At 43.0% G+C, this 22,500-nt stretch overlaps 2 protein-coding genes across 2 annotated transcripts; one reads left to right on the forward strand and one right to left on the reverse strand.

Annotated features, from left to right (window-relative positions):
- Positions 1-1,102: 1,102 nt before the first annotated feature.
- mea1 (male-enhanced antigen 1) lies at positions 1,103-14,598 on the reverse strand. The gene is made up of 4 exons (XM_080781291.1): positions 14,534-14,598; positions 11,251-11,537; positions 4,318-4,426; positions 1,103-4,008 (listed from the first exon to the last, which is right to left on the reverse strand). The coding sequence occupies exons 2-4, from the start codon at positions 11,479-11,481 to the stop codon at positions 3,614-3,616; spliced, it is 735 nt and encodes a 244-aa protein (XP_080637417.1). The 5' UTR covers positions 11,482-11,537; positions 14,534-14,598; the 3' UTR covers positions 1,103-3,613.
- Positions 14,599-16,170: 1,572 nt separating this feature from the next.
- On the forward strand, positions 16,171-19,777 carry dnph1 (2'-deoxynucleoside 5'-phosphate N-hydrolase 1). Its single transcript, XM_080782858.1, has 4 exons — positions 16,171-16,360; positions 16,658-16,732; positions 17,963-18,073; positions 19,370-19,777. The coding sequence occupies exons 1-4, from the start codon at positions 16,225-16,227 to the stop codon at positions 19,501-19,503; spliced, it is 456 nt and encodes a 151-aa protein (XP_080638984.1). The 5' UTR covers positions 16,171-16,224; the 3' UTR covers positions 19,504-19,777.
- Positions 19,778-22,500: the final 2,723 nt, after the last annotated feature.

Consider the following 22,500-nt stretch of genomic DNA (forward strand, 5'->3'; position numbering starts at 1 on the left):
GTTCCGGTAAATACAACACATTGAGCAGGGCACTGCAGGGAGTTGAACCCCGTTCCGGTAAATACAACACATTGAGCAGGGCACTGCAGGGAGTTGAACCCCGTTCCGGTAAATACAACACATTGAGCAGGGCACTGCAGGGAGTTGAACCCCGTTCCGGTAAATACAACACATTGAGCAGGGCACTGCAGGGAGTTGAACCCCGTTCCGGTAAATACAACACATTGAGCAGGGCACTGCAGGGAGTTGAACCCCGTTCCGGTAAATACAACACATTGAGCAGGGCACTGCAGGGAGTTGAACCCCGTTCCGGTAAATACAACACATTGAGCAGGGCACTGCAGGGAGTTGAACCCCGTTCCGGTAAATACAACACATTGAGCAGGGCACTGCAGGGAGTTGAACCCCGTTCCGGTAAACCAGAAGTACGACACCAGTGCCTTAGCTTTTGTGTCTCATTTTCATATTCTGTTTTGTGGCTCATTTTCATATTCTGTTTTGTGGCTCATTTTCATATTCCGTTTTGTGGCTCATTTTCATATTCTGTTTTGTGGCTCATTTTCATATTCCGTTTTGTGGCTCATTTTCATATTCTGTTTTGTGGCTCATTTTCATATTCTGTTTTGTGGCTCATTTTCATATTCTGTTTTGTGGCTCATTTTCATATTCTGTTTTGTGGCTCATTTTCATATTCCGTTTTGTGGCTCATTTTCATATTCTGTTTTGTGGCTCATTTTCATATTCCGTTTTGTGGCTCATTTTCATATTCCGTTTTGTGGCTCATTTTCATATTCCGTTTTGTGGCTCATTTTCATATTCTGTTTTGTGGCTCATTTTCATATTCTGTTTTGTGGCTCATTTTCATATTCTGTTTTGTGGCTCATTTTCATATTCTGTTTTGTGGCTCATTTTCATATTCCGTTACAGAACCGGCATGACTGGAAGCTCGTCTGAGGACCACCTAGAAATATAATCATTTACAGTATCATGATGATTCCCCACAAACAGTATGGAAGCTTCTGACAGTCTTTCTTCACTCATTTATTCAGATTTGTCACACATATATATATATATATATATATATATATATCAACAGTGATTCAGTTACAGGTATATGTACAAAATAATCAGCACAGCACAAAGAACAGATGAAGACTGCTGTCTAAAATCACCCAGGATGGAAGAACGCCACCTACTGGGTGTCAAAAGGAACTAAGGGTTCTAAATGGTTCTTATAGACTTAATCCATTCATCAATTTAAATTGACATTAACTATAATGTTTTGAGTTAAACCCATTCTGGTGTTATAGACTTTAGCCGTTGAAAATAGCAGAGCTACAAGCTCAGAGCGCGGCACCGCTTGCATGTGGATCTGCCATTTGTTTTGAAAAATCGTGAAAATGTGTCGCAGATCTTTGAATATATATATATATATATTCTTTCAGAGCAAACGTTTTTAACTCAAATCTTTGCATCTGGGGGGGAGGGGGGTCCCTGGAACAACATATTTTCACATGTATTCTTGGGGGTCCATGACATGAAAATGTTTGAGAACGACTGACACACAGAAACATGAGGGTTTAACCCTGTGAGAACGACTGACACACAGAAACATGAGGGTTTAACCCTGTGAGAACGACTGACACACAGAAACATGAGGGTTTAACCCTGTGAGAACGACTGACACACAGAAACATGAGGGTTTAACCCTGTGAGAACGACTGACACACAGAAACATGAGGGTTTAACCCTGTGAGAACGACTGACACACAGAAACATGAGGGTTTTCAGAAAACTGTCGTCCTCAGGTCTAAATGGGTTAACCAAGTCAACAGGCGATCATTTGGTGAAAACAGCCAAACATTAGAAGCCAAACAGAGATAGCACGTCTACAATGAGGTTTACCCATTCCATTACTGGGTTAATTATCACGTCTACAATGAGGTTTACCCATTCCATTACTGGGTTATTTATCACGTCTACAATGAGGTTTACCCATTCCATTACTGGGTTAATTATCACGTCTACAATGAGGTTTACCCATTCCATTACTGGGTTAATTATCACGTCTACAATGAGGTTTACCCATTCCATTACTGGGTTAATTATCACGTCTACAATGAGGTTTACCCATTCCATTACTGGGTTATTTATCACGTCTACAATGAGGTTTACCCATTCCATTAATTATCAGCATCACACATCTCTACGTAGGAATGTAACAGTGTGACATATTAGATTAAAACACAATCAGCGCCGGAGTTTAATTGGAAATAGAAGCTCAGGGTGCCGGGCAGATATGCCAGCTTTTACTCTGAAAGCCCGTACAAAGCTTCCGTACAAAAAACCGGGAGGCGTAATGTTATGTTGCTTTGCTTACCTTACGGTGATAAAGGATAAAGTCTCTATAGAAGCGTTGATGTTCCGGGCGAGGATACACTCCTTGGGCTAAAAGCAGCCATTTTGTGCAAAACTAATGCTTGGAATGGATTCAGAATTATGAAAACCCCCTAGTTTGACCGGTCACATGATACTTAACCCATTCTGGGCGGGAAACCATTTTGGTGTTATAGCATCATGTTATGCTTTAGCTATTGAAAAACAGCAGACCTACAAGCTCATACGAGCTTGTAGGTCTGCTATTTTTGAAAAATCGAAGAACGACTGACATTTTTAGAATCTGATCTCAGGTCAGAATGGGTTCATCAGACCAGTGTGTCCAGTGGAAACCTCGTATGAATCTGATCTCAGGTCAGAATGGCTTAACCCATTCCGTACACAGGACGTTGCCACACGTCCTAGGGGTCCCAACCGACGCGTACATAGGACGTCCTCAATGACACCGGGACGAGATAAGAATATTCAGAATTGTTTCCTTTTTTTTTTGGTCAGTTTGCCTTTCGGCTACCGTATGCCCCGCTCTGAACTGAAATTAGCTTACCGTTGACTTAGCCGTTAGCGCGGCGGAAAGAATGACTCGTCTCTCCTCATCCAGGGCGCTCTCCGTGGTGATGAACGGATCGATATGCTGGCGCTGCATTTCTGCTCCTCAATCCGTCTCTCTCCGGCAAAATATGAACGCTTTTTGGATCATATATCGTATAAATTTAAAGCGATCGCAATGTAAGCTAGCAATTTTTTTTTAGTGGAATGTTTCCGGGTCGTGGGTTTCAGAGTAAAAGCGGGCAGACAACTCTGGCACCCCAGAGCTTTTATACGCCCAATACGTTCAGCCGGTCAGCTGGTGGATTCAATACGTTCAGCCGGTCAGCTGGTGGATTCATGAATGTATGAATATAGACAATATTTTAGGCCAATTAAAAAAAGACTATATACCACATGTCCCTCCCGTCCACCTGGACTGGGCTGTCGGACTATTAGCTCAGTGGGAAAAAAAGGGAAAAAAACAGAAACATGGCGTAGCTTCAGTCAGTCAAAGAGTTTCACATTTGGGCTGACGTCGTTTTCCAAGCAGGCGGGGTTGTGTGTGTGTGTGGGTGTGTGTGTGTTTGTGTGTTTGTGTGTGTGTGAGTGTGTGTGGGTGTGTGTGTGGTGTGTGTGTGTGTGTGTGTGTGTGTGTGTGTGTGTGTGTGTGTGTGTGTGTGTGTGCGCTCTAGTCGTCGTTTTTACAGCTCTGTGGTGTGAGCGCCACCCCAGGGCTCTGTGGTGTGAGCTCGGCCCCTGGGCTCTGTGGTGTGAGCGCGGCCCCAGCAGGGCTCTGTGGTGTGAGCTCGGCCACAGGGCTCTGTGAGGCCCCAGGGCTCTGTGGTGTGAGCTCGGCCCCAGCAGGGCTCTGTGGTGTGAGCTCGGCCCCTGCAGGGCTCTGTGGTGTGAGCTCGGCCCCAGGAGGGCTCTGTGAGGTGAGCGCGGCGCTGCTCTGCCTGGTCTGCAGCGTGTGCTCCACCATGTCCTTCCACTGGTCCTCGGACAGCTCCCGGGCCCAGGCCGGGACGCCCAGCGACGGCAGAGCCACCAGAGCCATGGTGCGCTTCACCAGCTCCACATGGTCTGCAGAGAGAGAGAGAGAGAGAGAGAGAGAGGGGGGGGGGGGGGGGGAAGAGACCGAGGGAGAGAGAGAGAGAGAGGAGGGGAGAGACAGAGAGAGAGAGAGAGAGAGGATGTCACCAGGCAACTCTGGTCTAATGAGTGGCAAGAGTGAGTTCTATATTTTTCACTAAAGTGGAGAGACCATCGTTACCGGAACAAATGCCCCTTAGTGTTTTATTTAGCTGCCAGGGGCAGGTGGGCAACCCTTAGTGTTTTATTTAGCTGCCAGGGGCAGGTGGGCCTGAATGAGTTAAGGTCATAGGTCATTACCTGGGTCCATGGGGATGGAGGCATGGCTTCGTTCGACCACCACGCCCTCTGGGTCCGCCTCCTCGTCACTGTCTGGGGGCGGGGCTTCAGGCAGGTGCAGACCCATGGCCTGACGAGGTCACACGCACACACACACACACACACACACACACACACACACACACATTTTGGACCAAACAAATAATTACAAAGAAGAAAAACAACCTGCCGTTTTTTTCTACTTTCTAATTCTTTGTTTGGTGTGTGTTGTCATGTTTTGCCACGACAAGAGTTGGCTTCGTTACGACGCTTAAAAGGTATTTATATAAATACGTTTTGAAATGCCTATATGGGACAAATGCATTGGGATTAATTTCCTGGGCCACTCGTCGTTCTGAAAGGGGGCGGGACTGCAACGCTCTATAGTCAAGACGGATCTGTCATATTTACTTGCGCAAGCAGAGCGCGCAAGTAATAATTTCGCCCGGTCTCTTCACCGTGACAGCCAACCCGCCATTTGATGTGTATGCAAAAAAACAGCAACTCTGTGCCTGGTTTGCTGGGACCAGACTACATAAATGACCATATGTCTTACGTCATCATTTAGAGCTAGTCATACGTATACTATACACATAATCAGTAAAAAATAAAATAGCAAATTGTGCCTGATCTGCTGGGACCAGAGTACGTGGTGTGTATATGTATGACTAGCTCTCAATGATGACGTAAGAAATATGGTCATTTGTGTAATCTGGTCCCAGCAAACCAGGCACAGATTTGCTGTTTTATTTGCATACGCATCAAATGGCGGGTTGGCTGTCACGGTTTTTGGCGCAAAGTAACCACAGTATACCGCTAATCAACTTACAACTCATATATAGTATATGTATATGTATACGTATACGTATGTCTTACGTCATCATTGAGAGCTAGTCATACATATACACACCACGTACTCTGGTCCCAGCAGATCAGGCACAATTTGCTATTTTATTTTACTGATTATGTATATAGTATAAATATGACTATATAGATAGAAACTTGAACCATACTTAATAATACTAGGTGTTTATATGCATAAAGTAGGTAGGTAGCAAATAGTTACACCTAATAATTATACATTTCAAACGTTCCTTCACAGAGATACTGAGATTTGACAGTTTACAGCGGTCGAAAGTACTCGTATCATCATCATGCCATAAAATAGACACAACAGGCTCGATTCACCAACAATAAATATGCCAGAGCGTAGCGGCGGCGGAAACAGATCAAGCTACGTTGAGATGACGTGTTATTCAGAGAAGCTGGTGTAATCACTTCATTTTTCGGATCGCTGAGTGTATCCTTTCCGCATTTTTTCCAAGCGATTCGCCTGGTGTCGCCTGGTTAGTTGGAACATCCACGCCCATTCTACACCATATAAGGCAACAGGAAATCTCGAAATACGTCATCATAGCCGGCACAGAGGATTTAAACAGCGCGATGAGCTTGTAGAGTAGTTAATTTTGACAGGAGGTTCTCTGCACGGACAGATCTTCAAGCAAACAGCGCGAGTTATATGTATATAATTATAAACGAAACTTGCCAACTTGGCACGCATTGCTTCACTCCTTGTTAAATGTCAGAACGCTAATAAGTTAACTGATATTACAGTTATACTTTCACATAATGAGAAAGAAGTTAATTTGTAGGCTACTGTTCACCACACGACCAAATGCTATATTACAACTCGGCAATGATAAGCCCTTACTGATGAATTATTATTATTATTATTATTATTAATATTATTATTACTGATGAATGCACTGCAGGGTTATACAAAAAAGAAAGAACACTCGCCTGCAGAATAAAATAGATATCCGATACATTTTTTTTATCAGAGCTGCATTGATTCATGCGGGGAATAGATTAATATCATCTCACTGTCATCTGTCTGAATGCCATGTGGAGAATGGATTTGTTATGATCATGGACAATACACGTAGGCATAGCTATTTAAAATTTCAACCATATACAGCGGATATAGCTTATATCCTCTTTGTCAGATGTAAATTAATTTCATGATGTCGTCATATTAAAATGATCCGCGGGACACGGCAAACTTGATTGATCTCATGATGAGATCAATGTAGTAGCCTATAGCCTACACAGCTACAACGTTGCCCATATTATAATTAATTAAGGTGAGCTGGCTTAAAACTGACTGGCCAAATTGCACGCGCTGATGCCATAATGTGGATTTATAGCCCTCGTGAGTCGTGACTGCTGTCTGTCTGTCAGACCGGCATGTCTGTGAACCATAGAATGCCAGTCGGGCCGGGCCGTGTTCTGTCCGGGCTCACCGCGCCGTTATATTAATTTTCACCCAGATTGGACTCGGTTCAGCGGCAGCATGCTGCTGTCCGCCCCACACACACACACACACACACACCGACAGTCAGAGAACTGACTCACTAAACAACACTAACACACACTAAACAACGTTGGATTCGTACAGTGCAGAATGCAGATAAGTGTAGGCCTATGTTCTTATTATAATTGTGAGTTTGTTTTTTAACATGCAGCGCGAGTCCGCGGGAGCCGATCTACAAGCTCACAACGCGTTGCACTGTGAGTAGCCTAGAGAAGGCTGTCAAGTGAGCAGCGCAATCGCGCATGCTATAGAAATATCCTAATAAATAAATAAAAAGGTGTCGCTTGCAGGGGCAGTTTCCTTATGGGACTTGCCTCTAGAATGCATGCATAGGCATACAAGTGCATACAAGTGCACTCAGCTTTTATATATATCATTTTTTTATGTGCTGAACAATGTTAGGGACACATGCCTAAATATGTTATCTGCGATTTGGGAACTATTTATTGATTCAGCATGAAGACTAAAGCCTTCTGAACGCTTGCGTAGATTTGTCCGCCACCTACAGAGGTCCCGTAGGATTTGACGGAGTTTCCGACCAACCTACGTGAGCGTCAAGTTCACGGCCATTTCCATGAATTCCAAATTAATGTGGGAAATCCACGTAAATGCCTTTCCGCTAGTGTCACGTCATGCTATCATCGTAAACGCCGTTGTGTGAATCTGGCCCATTGGGCGCCATTGTCGTCACCGCTAAACCCCTTATCCCTAAACCCCTCATCCATAAACTTCTTTGCCCCTTTTTTTTTTTTTTTTTTTACTATTTTGCTAAACATTTTTGAATAGTTAACCCATTCTGACCTGAGATCAGATTCTATGAATGTCTTCTACATCCTGACAGTTTTCTGAAAAAGCTATGTTTCTATGTGTCAGTGGTTCTTCGACTTTTCAAAAATAGCAGACCTACAAGCTCGTAGCGCGCCACTCGACGGTGCACTATGAGCTATTCGTTGTAGTTCTGCTATTTGTCAATAGCTAAAGCAGATTTATAGCTATTGACCTGTATGTCTAGCATCAAATGCTGGATGAGTGAGAACTTTCTCAAGCTAAATGAGGATAAGACAGAAGTTCTCATAATCGGTTCAAGTGAGCAGAAAGAATCAATAATAAGCAGACTTGGCAACCTGACTGTAGAAAGTAACAGTACAGTAAAGAACCTGGGGGTTATTATTGATTCTGAATTGAATTTTAATTCACACATTAATCATGTTACCAAGATTGCCTTTTTTCACCTTAGAAATATTGCACGAATCAGAGCCTATTTGTCCTTGGACGATGCAAAAACACTAATCCACGCCTTTGTTTTTTCTCGGCTTGACTACTGCAATGCACTCTTTTCAGGACTGCCTAAGAAAACAACTGACAGATTACAACTTGTCCAAAATGCAGCAGCCAGAGTTTTAACTAGAACTGAGAGAACATATTACTCCAGTTTTGGCTTCACTGCACTGGCTTCCGGTTGTTCTTAGGATTGATTTTAAAATTATTTTACTTGTATTTAAAGCTCTCATTGGTCTCGCACCTTCCTACCTAGTACCTACATGACTGCCTGCCTAAATATGTCCCAAACCGCCCCCTAAGGTCTTCCACTGCTGGCCTGCTCGCTTTGCCAAAAGAAAAGGCAACTAAAAAATACGGGGAAGCAGCTTTTTGCTTCTACGGGCCGTCGGCATGGAACAAGCTCCCACTGTACCTTCGACAGGCAGCCTCTGTAGACATTTTTAAAGCACAGCTCAAGACCCACTTTTAATTGATCTTTTATTTTGTGTTATTCATGTCCTCACTGTATTGCATTACTGCTTGTTTTTTTTAATGTCTTTGCCTTGCTTTTCTTTTTTTCTCCATTGCTCTGTAAAGCACTTTGAGCTGCATTTCATGTCATGAAAGGTGCTATACAAATAAAGTTTTATTATTATTATTATTATTATTATTATTATTATAACATAATGCTAACACCAAAAGGGGTTCCCGTCCCAAAATGGATTAAAATGGCCGGTCTACAAGCTCACAGCGTGTCAATGTAGAATGGCTAGTTGAAACTATTCAAAAATGTTTTTCAAAATAGTAAAAATGCATTTTATAGTTAAGGGACGCAATAAAACAACGACTACTGTACTCTGTACTACTGTACGACTGTACTCTAGCTTCAGTTATAATAATCATTTCTTCTTCTGTTTTCTACATGAATAATATTATAACCATACGAAATTAAATGGGAGTTAAATGCTGCAATTTGTCAAAATGGCAAAATTCGACTGTCTCATAAAATGTCCCTGGGACTGATTTCTAAAAAGACCAGGACTCATTACATTGATAACCTATTGACATCACTCACTGACGCACGCACGCACGCACGCAGGCAGGCAGGCAGGCAGGCAGGCAGGCACGCACGCACGCACGCAGGCAGACACGCAGGCACGCAGGCACGCACGCAGGCACGCACGCACGCACGCACGCACGCACGCACGCACACCCCCGAAACCATGCAAGGCAACAACCTCCACCTAGACATGTTGTAGAACCTGGCCTCAGTCCTACATGTGTTGACTCGTAGGACGCTAGCGCCCTCTGGCGAGAGTTCACGGTACGCCAACCATTCACTGTCATTGTATTGCAGCCAAAGATGGTCTATGTATGAAGATGGGCCGAGACGTCATTGGAGCCACTAGAGGAGAAATGGTTCCTGACACCAAGCCTACAAATGGTCTCCTGAATATAGTAGGCGTGGTTTGCTTATTAAATAAGTAATCACAGCTTAAATATCAAAATATAAGTAGCTACTGTTGTAGAATATTGTAAACATGTTTTGGGGTCCCAGCCCAGAGAGGAAAGTCATAATGAAATGGACCCTGTCAGGCTGTCACCCTATAGGCTAATTCATATACATTTAATCCTGGCTGAGGATCACTGGGTTAAACTGTGAGTTAACTCACAGAAAATACAATGACAGCCTGCATAACTTTTGAATAAGGGCTTGGTTTAGAAAAGCCTGTATTTTGTGCAAAAACGAATATATTGAATAACGTGGCATTGTAGAGAGATAAGATAATTTCTCCATTGTGGGGCTGAGGACTCTGGAGATACAGTAAGGTCACATTCACACCAGAGAGCTTTGCTGCGATTAAAACGAATCCTGCTGCGCATTTTCAGAAAGTGCACTTCGTTTGGCAGGTGTGAAGGCTCATTCGAATCCTAATGCGTATCAAAGAACCGCACATTCTACTCCGCCCAAAAACGGGGGTTTCGCTTCGCTTCCAATCGCACTTGACTACGATTCGGTGCAGGTGTGAATGCAATCCGCAATAAATAAAGGAAATGAAGCAAACAATGTGGCGGGTGAGGAGCTGAACACAGTTGGAGACGGAGAAGGCATATTTTACGCAGCGCAAAGATGTCCCGTTACCGTGGATACTAGACGTGGTTGAATGAGGAGACTGAAGCCCTGATCGAAATGAGGACGATTGCTTAAGAAAACACATAAAAACACTGCAGTGTATTATAGCCTACAGAATATTCTGTCTGTCTGTGCATGCCGTAAACATGGAGTGCTGTCACTGTGTGGGGACTGTCTGGGGAGCAGGGACTTTCATCTCCATAAACTTGTAAACATTTTGCGCTGCTGTCTGTTATATAAGTGTGCTCAGCGCTGTGCCTCCATGCCCAAAAGTGCGTGGCGTGGCTGCATGTGTATAGTGAGAGAGCTGGGAGGGGGGTCCCAGACGGCACGACACATGCACGTTATGAGTATAATTTTCACTGTGTTGTAGGCTGTGTTGTAGGCTAGGTTTATGAATGGAACACATTGATAAAGGTGTCTGAAGGTAAAGGTGTTGGTATGGTATGGTAAAGGTGTCTGAAGGTAAAGGTGTTGATCAGGACGTTCCTCTGAAGCGTACCCTAACCCTAAAGGTGTTGGTAAGGTATGGTATGGTAAAGGTGTCTGAAGGTAAAGGTGTTGATCAGGACGTTCCTCTGAAGCGTACCCTAACCCTAACCCTAACCCTAAAGGTGTTGATGAGGACGTTCCTCTGAAGCGTACCCTAACCCTAACCCTAAAGGTGTTGATAAGGTATGGTAAAGGTGTCTGAAGGTAAAGGTGTTGGTATGGTATGGTAAAGGTGTCTGAAGCTAAAGGTGTTGGTAAGGATACGTTCCTCTGAAGGTAAAGGTGTTGGTAAGGATACGTTCCTCTGAAGCATACCCTAACCCTAACCCTAAAGGTGTTGGTATGGTATGGTATGGATACGTTCCTCTGAAGGTAAAGGCGTTGGTATGGTATGGTAAAGGTGTCTGAATCTAAAGGTGTTGGTATGGATACGTTCCTCTGAAGGTAAAGGTGTTGGTATGGTATGGTAAAGGTGTCTGAATCTAAAGGTGTTGGTATGGATACGTTCCTCTGAAGCGTACCCTAACCCTAACCCTAAAGGTGTTGGTATGGTATGGTATGGATACGTTCCTCTGAAGGTAAAGGTGTTGGTATGGTATGGTAAAGGTGTCTGAATCTAAAGGTGTTGGTATGGATACGTTCCTCTGAAGCGTACCTCTATCCTCAGGTGGACGTGGTCCAGCTGCTGGTCGGCGTTCTGCTCGTCCGGCTCCTGGTTGAGGGGCTGGTAGTAGTACCCCCCCCCCCCCTCGGGGTCCTCGCCCTCCGCGTCCTCCCCGCTCCACTCCTCCCCTCCTCCTCCGCCCTCTGGGGGCAGCGCGGCGTCCACCGGCTGATCCTGGACCAGGTCGTCATCGCAGTTCGGAAGGATTCTCTCTGGACCCATGATGGATGACCGCTAACCGCTAGCCGCCGCCGATGGACTACAGCTCCCACAAAGCCCTGGAACATTTCCACTTATTATTAGCTGATGGACTACAGCTCCCACAAGCCCTGAAACATCACATGTTATTAGCTGTTGGAACATCATGTTTTTTTTTTTTTTTTTTTAATACCGGTATATATTTTTTATCCCACGATTTTGTAACCCATTTTTCACCCCTGTGTCATCTAATGTGATCCTGGGCTCTACACACACCCACCCGCCAACCTAGTCCCCATATATGGGGGACAAGGGGAGACCAACCTAGTCCCCATATATGGGGGACAAGGGGAGACCAACCTAGTCCCCATATATGGGGGACAAGGGGAGACCAACCTAGTCCCCATATATGGGGGACAAGGGGAGACCAACCTAGTCCCCATATATGGGGGACAAGGGGAGACCAACCTAGTCCCCATATATGGGGGACAAGGAGAGAGCAACGGACTTGAACTCATGCTTCCTTCATGCCTGAGTGTCCAAGTTGCTCCTTTACACCTGACAGGGGGGAGTTTCCCTGGTTGGACGTAGCGCGTGGAAGGAACACGTTATTCCAACCAGTTCCTTTCCCCTCCATCAGGCGCCCCGGCTGGCCAGGGGGAGGCAGTTTAGAGACCAGGATTACTGCATGTTTTTTGTGAGGGTACCTACCCTAGGGCAGGTGTTCCCAAACTTTTTTGGACCAGGTACCCCTTTTGGGGTAGATATTTTTCCAGGTACCCCCTCATCCTCGCAACACGGATAACAATATATTTACAACCACAAGCAGTGTTTCCTGCAGGAAAAAGCTTTGGCATGGTGCTGGGCACAGGCCGCAATTTTGATTAATTAATTAATTTGATTCATTCATTCGTCTAAATGTGTACGTCTAAATGTATACGTCTAAATGTAGACGTCTAAATGTATACGTCTAAATGTAGACGTCTAAATGTATACGTCTAAATGTAGACGTCTAAATGTAGACCCGGACCCCACTTTTGGAACCACTGCCCTAGGGGACACGGGGAGAACATGCAAACTCCACACAGAAAGGCCCTTTCGACAACCCCGCCTTCGGGTATGGGCACTGATGACGTGGAGGAGGAAACACGGCGCCAGCACCCACAGCGTCCCGAGCGGGAATCGAACCCCCCTAGCTGTGAGGCGACAGCACTACCAACTGTGCCACCGTGCCCCCACCTGGAACGCATCTGTGTCACCTTTATAGCTTTTAACCACTTTGACCATTATTTTTAACATTTAGCTGTAAATCGATACCAAATCTCTTCACCAAAAATAGCCGATCTACAAGCTCACAATGTGCCGCAACGTAAGGCTGGGAGCTTGTAGATCTGCTATTAGTAAGGCTGGGAGCTTGTAGATCTGCTATTAGTAAGGCTGGGAGCTTGTAGATCTGCTATTAGTAAGGCTGGGAGCTTGTAGATCTGCTATTTTAGGTTAATGTTCCCCCTAGAATAGGGCGGTTCCAAGTCATGTGGTTAAATGTCAAGTATAAAAGCTTTTGTATTATTTTTTTATGTTGACAATCCATTTTCGATAATCATGCTATAATAAAGTCCTTTTCTTCATGCAATCATGTAATGTTATCTGTAAATTATATGAATTGCATTCAAATCATTTATTTCAAAATGTTTTGTTGCCCTTTGGGCATCTTGCCTGCATCTCCTAGCACTTTATTTTATTTATTTTATACGTATCTTCTTACCATTCGTAAGGTTACTGTTTTTATTACTGTGCAAAAGAAATCTAATCGACTATTTTCAATCTGTCGTTAAGGAAACATGAGAGATTGAAAACAGTTTTCCTCTGTGGAACTAATATTATTGCAATATTTGAGAAAATCGAAATTATTCTGTCAGAATCGTTTCCATGTTGCTGATCTACAAGCTTACAACCCAGCAACATCAATATTGTGGACAAAATCTGATCCAATGACCACAAAATATAATGATTTCGTTTTGGGTCTGAGAGGCTAAATGTCATCAGACGGTGGTTCTGTGGCTCAAATGGGTCTGAGAGGCTAAATGTCATCAGACGGTGGTTCTGTGGCTCAAATGGGTCTGAGAGGCTAAATGTCATCAAACGGTGGTTCTGTGGCTCAGATGGGTCTGAGAGGCTAAAGGTCATCAAACGGTGGTTCTGTGGCTCAAATGGGTCTGAGAGGCTAAATGTCATCAAACGGTGGTCCGTGGCTCAAATGGGTCTGAGAGGCTAAATGTCATCAAACGGTGGTCCGTGGCTCAAATGGGTCTGAGAGGCTAAATGTCATCAAATGGTGGTTCTGTGGCTCAAATGGGTCTGAGAGGCTAAATGTCATCAAACGGTGGTCCGTGGCTCAAATGCAGAAAAAAATCAGTGGTTCCCAAACTGATTAATTTCAAGGACCCCCAGTTTGACATGCGTTAGTCTACGGACCCCCATTTAATGGCATTTCTATAACTGGGACCCCAATTTATATATCGTAAAATCAATTTAACTCAATTTAACTCTGAGAGTGCACAGATGGAACCAAATGGACCTGTTAGGGTCCATTTGGTTCCATCTGTACACTCTCAGAGTTTACAGACCCATAAGGGTCCATTTGGTTCCAAACCATCATTTAGCTGGGATTCCTAGTGGGAACCCCCCCGGAACTACCTCAAGGACCCCCGGGGGTCCGCGGACACCCTGGAACTCCCTCAAGGACCCCAGGGGGTCCGCGGACCCCACTTTGGGAACCAGTAGAATAAACTATGGACCTTATGACGTGAACAGGGTCGAAATGAAAACATTGTACCATTTAATGAGTGCAACTTGTCATTGATTGAACAATTGCATTCACAGTATGTAGATTAGAATGACAGCTACAAACAAAAGTAGTAGTACACGTCAATACAAATGACTAAATCTGCTACGATTATGATAAAAACAAGAAAAGACTCGTTTACGTCAGGGTCCTCCATTTTCAATTAATCAGAAAACCACCGCATTATAACAACAATTGGTTAAATAATGCGACGTGTCATTAAGGTCTTACCTGGAGGAGATTTACGAAAGCTTTTTATTATAATAAGAATCCAGATTCACACCGTCGAGTCTACAGTCTACAGCTGTTGAATGTTCAATGTTGTGCTTCCGGGTTAGGGGGGGTTACTTCCGCGTACGTCACTCACGTTACGTCAGCACGCACGCACGCACGCACAGTGCCTAGCTAGAATCATTGCGTGTGTGATCACAGATAATACATTTATATATATTTAATATATTATATTAACATAATATTATTCACTGGTGTAGTGAAAACAGTTTCCACCGATAGGAGAAGTGGCTCATTCATACTAAACAAGATTATAATTATTAATTACAGTATTATATAGTAATTATAATTAGATTAACAAGATATGTTTTACAGAGAACATGCGGGCATGTTCAGCTGTCAGAAAAAAAGACATATTTGTCCAGCTCAATTGCATTATTAAAAATGTCCATAATAAAATAACAAATATCCATTTACACTGTATGGACATAATTGGACATAATTATAGCAGAGTAAGATTTTAATATATTTATCAATCATATTTTCAGAATGATGTGAAGATGTATCAATTCCCTCTAAATGTAAGCGTAAGGGGGCATGTTGCTTTACCACATCAGTAACAATGAAACATTGGAAAAAGGAAAAAAATAAACAATTACAAATATTGCTACTTTCTGAAATAATTTAGACAGAGAACTAGTCAGAGGACATGCGTTAACAGTGATGTCAGGGACAACATTGATTTCAAGATGATTAGTATTTAAATTACATTTATCACAATTAATATTGGTGAGAAGCATTGGAACTATAGGCTACTATTTAATGCAAATTTAAAAAAACATGATGCCATTTTAGCATACCTGCTCTAAAATAAAGTGATTAATATATATTAATTTCACTCTGAGGTACAAATCATTCTTTTCTATGGTGGAGCAGCTTTAACTGTATAATAGAAGCTTTTTGGAATGAGTGTTTTTGCTTATTTTATATACCAGATACAAATCATACAGGCACGGGAACACTAGTAGGAATGACCCAACTGTTCCGCCAGATGGCGCCAGAACGTAGAGACCAATATGAAGTTGTATTTTGAGAAATAATAAGAAGGTGAGAATCATGTTATGTTTGTGATCAATGATCCTTCCTGTAAACCGGAGGATGTGTTCACATTGTGATCAATGATCCTTCCTGTAAACCGGAGGATGTGTTCAATGATCCTTCCTGTAAACCGGAGGATGTGTTCACATTGTGATCAATGATCCTTCCTGTAAACCGGAGGATGTGTTCACATTGTGTCTTTCACCAATTCTATTTTGCCATATGAATTAGAAACATCTATAGAGTTTAAACAAGGGACTAAATTAATTCAATCAATCAATCAATCAATCAATCAATCAATCAGTCAATCAGTCAATCAATCAATGTGTACGTGCAGTAGTCACCAGCCCCCAGAAGAGGGCAGGACGGTGATGCAACACACAGGATGTAAGCTGTCCTTGAAAACAACCACAAAGCAAGAACATGCGTCCACTTACTTCTGCGCATGTGTAGTATATAACATTTGCATACAGGGCGCCAAAGCAGCAGCGTGGTGTGTGTGTGTGTGTGTGTGTCAGATGCAGTGAGTAACCAACCAGACAGACAGAACTATAACAGATCACAGAACCAGTACAGTCCAGAATACAGGAATAATGTACATCTACTTCTGCGGCAGCATCCGTGGAGGCAGACAGGATGTGCAGATCTACCAGACCATAGTGAAGAAACTGCAGAGTTTTGGCAAAGTTCTGACAGAACACGTGAGTCACAATGAGGTGACGGACAAGGGTGAGTCATTGTTGTAATTATTATTATTATTATGAAGTCACAGAGAAGGGTGACTTGATTAATGCAATAAGAGTATATACCTAATGTTACCAATTTACAATTTACAATTTAGGCATTTAGCAGACGCTCTTAATCCAGAGCGACTTACTTACATTAAGCAAGAACAAAAAGCCAATTACGATTACCATGAGTTTACAGACTGTGTGTGTGTGTGTGTGTGTGTGTGTGTGTGTGTGTGTGTGTGTGTGTGTGCGTGTGTGTGTGTGTGTGTGTGTGTGTGTGTGTGCGTGCGTTCAGGTGACCCTGTCGCGGAGACAGTTGGAGATAAGTTCATTCATGACAGAGACTTGGAGTGGCTGACCATGGCTGATGGTAAAGATCTCCTTCTTGATTGTTTTGTTTTTACTCTTTTGTTTTTTGTTTTGTTTAGATGTGTATACTATGAGCCAATCGTTAAAGTATAAAAACTAACTTTTGAGTGAAAAGGGGGCAGGTATTTATGGTAATTTATTCTTCTTCTAGCTCCTTTTCGTCATGGGGTGTTTCAGATAGGTATGAAAGACAAATTAATTAGGAAAGACAAATGAATTGTTATCTATTATGATTTGTACTGTATTGTGATACACTATGTGCGAAATACATTATAGTTCATACTTTTATTTATTTTTTATTTTATTAATTCTTTTCACAAATCAATGCTAAATATTTAATTTTATGTTATAACAGTGTCAAGGCAAAAGTTGTAAAAACAGCCGTACGTCTCAAGACCACAATGCCACACATTGTGGTCTTGTAGATTGACTGTTTTTAATATATATATATATATTATAATTTTGAACCCCAAAGGACAGATTGAATGTGGCTGATTGATTGATTTATTGATTGAAGTACGTATTAAAGGACAACTTTAGTTGTTTTTTTTTCAACCGAGGTTCATGTTTTAGGTTGTTATTAGAGAAAGTAAAAGATTTTTTAAATTTGCTGGTTTCTTTAGTTTTAGGGATTGTAGCTGTTTTTGACGGGGGGGGGGGGGGGGCTGTTTGTTTGGTTAGCATACGGGTTAGCCACATAGCCTCATGATTGACAACAACGTCATCTGCTTTCCTACTATTCTGATTGGTTGGTATGAACCAATCACCGAAGACTGCTGCTTTGACGACTCCCATCCCATAAACTGCTGCCGTGGGGGGAGGGGCTTTCAGTCTGAATAATGAAGTGAAACGAAATGAAAATTCAGTGTCAGGCTAGCAAATCACATACATTCAGTTGTTCATGACATGATGATGTATAAATTATAATGATAAGCACCCCTCACTTCACACAGGTGTGATTATTTTTGAGAGCGCAACAGCAACACAGAAATGTGTGTGGGGAGGAATTGGTGGAGGGGCACTCTTATCATCATCATCATACATCACATTCCTTGCTCAACCAATCAAATCATCACAAATGTCATTTTCCGGGCCAATAATCACTTTTGGCGTCTTCACGTTTCTGCCCTCGCTTTTATCCTCGATATGTTATGCACTTTTCTCAGCCAATCAAATCATCGCTATGAGGTGATCAGGACATCAAAGGTATTTCTGTGTCTTCATGTTTCAGTGATCGTGGCCGAGGTGACGCAGCCGTCTCTAGGCGTGGGTTACGAGTTGGGCCGGGCTGTGGCCATGAAGAAGAGGACCCTGTGTCTGTTCAGACCTTCATCAGGGAGAAGTACGCTGTCTTTCTTTCTTTCTTTCTTGGGGAGTAGGGGGCTGTGTTTGCCGTATATGTTATTGTCTCCACCAGGCCCAAGGCATGGAGGGAGAGTATGTTTTGCCGTTATCAGATAATCTCCGGCACCGTTGGCCCGATCCATGCCAATCTTTGCACACACACTCCCTGGACGCCAACGACGAACCTCTGCCCCAAATATTCCTCAACGGCCTGTTAAAGCGCCACCATGAGGCCGATTTAGGCAAAACAAATTTCTGTAGATTACTCTAATAGTTGTGGACGCTAACAGGTTGTGTTCAGTAATTAAATTGACCCAATATTATTTTGTACAACCTAGCAAAGCATAAGATATGATGGTTTGGAGAATAGGCTGGTCTCTCTTTTTACAATAGATAAGCCATTGCATATACAGGTTCTTAAACTTTTTAATTTCAAGGACCCCCATAACTCTGAGAGTAAAACCAGATGGACCCATAAGAGTCCCATTTGATTCCATTTGTACTAGTACACTTTCAGAGTTACAGACCTGTAAGGGTCCATGATTTGGTTCCATTTGTACACTCTCAGAGTTACAGACCTGTAAAGGTCCATTTGGGTCCATGTGTTACACTCTCAGAGTTACAGACCTATAATGGGTCCATTTGGAACCCCCTCAAGGAACCATGAGGGTCCCTGGATCACACCTTTGAGAGCCACTGCTTTAAATAAATACTAGTAATAACACTAGTTGTGTATTGTGTGTAGGTGTGTCTGTTGGATGCTAACGATGCTAACGCTAGTTGTGTATTGTGTGTCTGTTGGATGCTAACGATGCTAACACTAGTTGTGTATTGTGTGTAGGTGTGTCTGTTGGATGCTAACGATGCTAACACTAGTTGTGTATTGTGTGTAGGTGTGTCTGTTGGATGCTAACGATGCTAACACTAGTTGTGTGTAGGTGTGTCTGTTGGATGCTAACGATGCTAACACTAGTTGTGTATTGTGTGTCTGTTGGATGCTAACGATGCTAACACTAGTTGTGTATTGTGTGTAGGTGTGTCTGTTGGATGCTAACGATGCTAACACTAGTTGTGTATTGTGTGTAGGTGTGTCTGTTGGATGCTAACGATGCTAACACTAGTTGTGTATTGTGTGTAGGTGTGTCTGTTGGATGCTAACGATGCTAACACTAGTTGTGTATTGTGTGTAGGTGTGTCTGTTGGATGCTAACGATGCTAACGCTAGTTGTGTATTGTGTGTAGGTGTGTCTGTTGGATGCTAACGATGCTAACACTAGTTGTGTATTGTGTGCAGGTCTGTCCGCCATGGTCCGAGGAGCGCAGGACGGTCATGTGTTCCAGGTGATGGACTACGACCCTCAGCAGGTTGAAGACCTACTGGAGCAATACTTTAACACCCTAAACCACAGCCCTGAGGGACACCTTTAACACCCTGAACCACAGCCCTGAGGAACACCTTTAACACCCTGAACCACAGCCCTGAGGGACACCTTTAACACCCTGAACCACAGCCCTGAGGGAAACCTTTAACACCCTGAACCACAGCCCTGAGGGACACCTTTAACACCCTGAACCACAGCCCTGAGGAACACCTTTAACACCCTGAACCACAGCCCTGAGGAACACCTTTAACACCCTGAACCACATCCCTGAGGGACACCTTTAACACCCTGAACCACAGCCCTGAGGGACACCTTTAACACCCTGAACCACAGCCCTGAGGGACATCTTTAACACCCTGAACCACAGCCCTGAGGAACACCTTTAACACCCTGAACCACAGCCCTGAGGGACACCTTTAACACCCTGAACCACAGCCCTGAGGGACACCTTTAACACCCTGAACCACATCCCTGAGGGACACCTTTAACACCCTGAACCACAGCCCTGAGGAACACCTTTAACACCCTGAACCACAGCCCTGAGGGACACCTTTAACACCCTGAACCACATCCCTGAGGGACACCTTTAACACTTTGAGTGCTAGAGTTTAAAGTGAGCTCAGGCTTGGTGGTGCTAAGCGATTAACATTGGACTTTTGAACTTTTTATGGGCCCACAGCGAGGGGCCTCTTATAGCGAGAGTCACACCGCATAAATCAAAAGAAAGCCTAACTTGTCCACTTCAATTAAAAAAAAAAAATCATGATTTTACCATCTTCCATTCTGGAGATATTGACCTTTTTCTAACACCTGCTTTTGCCTGCACTCACACACACACACACACACACACACACACACACACACACACACACACACACACACACAGGAAAGACAGCCGGTTAAGGTTTGAATGCATGGATTTAATGAGTCCTACAGATAAACTATCAGGCATAATATTTATTTATTCATTTAAAATCCAAACAGAGAAGAAGAAGAACCTGAAGATGAAACCAAAACATCCAGAAAACCCCAAACAAATAGAAAATAAAAACACAAAGGGGACTCATTAACATAATATGTTAATGACGTTTAGACGATTTAGAACACTCTCCTGGGATTATCTTTTTAAACAAGATTTGGTTTTACAAAAATGTTTAGATTTTCATTATCGTGAGAACGATGGCTTCCATTTTCGTATTGCAACTTTTCAGGACTAGAAAGCCTGCAGTTTCTATTAGCTTGTATTCCCCATCGATGATGTCACTGGAGGACGGTTTCTGAACTGCCCACAGCCCTCCTATGAGGCAGACTGGTTTCTGAACTGCCCTCCTATGAGACACAGACCGAGTAGAAAATAATTGCGCTATTTTTTTATAATTATGATAATTAATGAGTAGCTATTATATGAAGATGGGTTGAACAGGGGTGAAGTGGTCCTTTAATGTGTGTAATATGTGGTTTTAGATATTTTAGATTTTAGCAGGACACTGCATGGGCTCACTTCCTTCCTGGACTACGATTCCCATAATGCTTTGGTGTGCAGTGTTGTGCAGTCCAAGGACTGTCTAAAGAGGACAAGAAGCGAAGACCGTAAGGGCGCCGACATGTTGATCACATGGTGCTCCATGGAAGGAAAGGAACATGGGCAATGGGCTTTATGCAGCCTTGGTCTCAACTGCGCATGTTCCTTTCCTTCCATGGAGCACCATGTGATCAACATGGCGGCGCCCTTACGGTCTTCGCTTCTTGTCCTCTTTAGACAGTCCTTGGTGCAGTCCAGGAAGTAGGTGAGCCCAGTGTCCATGACATCAGACACTCACGGGCTCACTGCTGAAATCTAAAAGATAAAAAAAATAAACACATAAAGACCCCCCCAGGAAAATGTCCTAAATCTTCTAAACGTCATTATCACATATTGTATTTGCAAGTTTCTCAACAACCAACGATTCAAAATGAGTAGAAAGTACAAACAAACCTCTGTTCTGCTGTGTCCTCTGACAAGCTCTGTGGGGGGGTTTCAAACGCCTCCCCACAAAATAAAAATAAAATAAACAGTTTTCTGAAATACGTATGTTTCTATATCGATGGCGCTCAATATTTCATGTCAAGGACCCCCAGAAATGATCTGTAATCGGCCGCAGACCCCCATCTGAAAACATGTTCCAGGGACCCCCCCATCTGAAAACATGTTGTTCCAGGGACCCCCCCCCCCCCCCCATCTGAAAACATGTTCCAGGGACCCCAACGCTCGCTCTGAAAGAATATAATTATAATCAAAGATTTGTGCCCACATTTTCATGTTTTTTTCCCCCCCAAAAATACTTGCAGACCTACAAGCTCAGAGCGAGCTTGTAGATCTGCTATTTTTCAATAGCTATCTTTTTCGTTTGTCTTTTAAGGTTGCATGACCTCATTTACACCCAATAAACCTGAACTTTGAACATTCAGTGGATTTTCTGTGGTCTGGAGTTTTCTCTGGGGTTTGGAAGCCTTTTTGAGCTGCAATGAAAACAGGCAAAAACAGCGAAAACAGTGACATCTGCTGGCAAAATCCCATTGACAGTATATTATGGGATTGGCAGGCTGTGACATCACAAACAGCAGGAAAATCTGAGCGCTTGTTTGAGCCAGAAAAAAACCCCACACCACAGTTGTTTGGGTGCAATTGAGCTCAGAAAACAACATTAAGACAATTTACAACAAGGTTTCTTATGTCACAATCCCTTGAATTTTTCATTTTTTCATGTAATTTCCCTAAAACAATAAATAAAGAAACCATTATTTTATTTCCTACTCTCAGCCAACATTGTTACTTTTACTCCACTACAAAATATTTCAAAACTTTAGTTACTGCTGTAGTTACTACTGTACTGTAGTTAGTACTGTAGTTACTACTGTACTGTAGTTAGTACTGTAGTTACTTTGGAAATTTATTTAGAAAACATACATTGTAACCACTTCGACCCTATTCATTTTCGATTTGAAAATCACCGATCTACAAGCTCACAATGCGAGCTTGTAGATCGGTGATTTTCAATAGATT

The sequence above is a fragment of the Protomyctophum bolini genome (genome assembly GCF_963924005.1).
Source record: "Protomyctophum bolini genome assembly, chromosome: 14".
In the NCBI taxonomy this organism is placed as follows: domain Eukaryota; kingdom Metazoa; phylum Chordata; class Actinopteri; order Myctophiformes; family Myctophidae; genus Protomyctophum; species Protomyctophum bolini.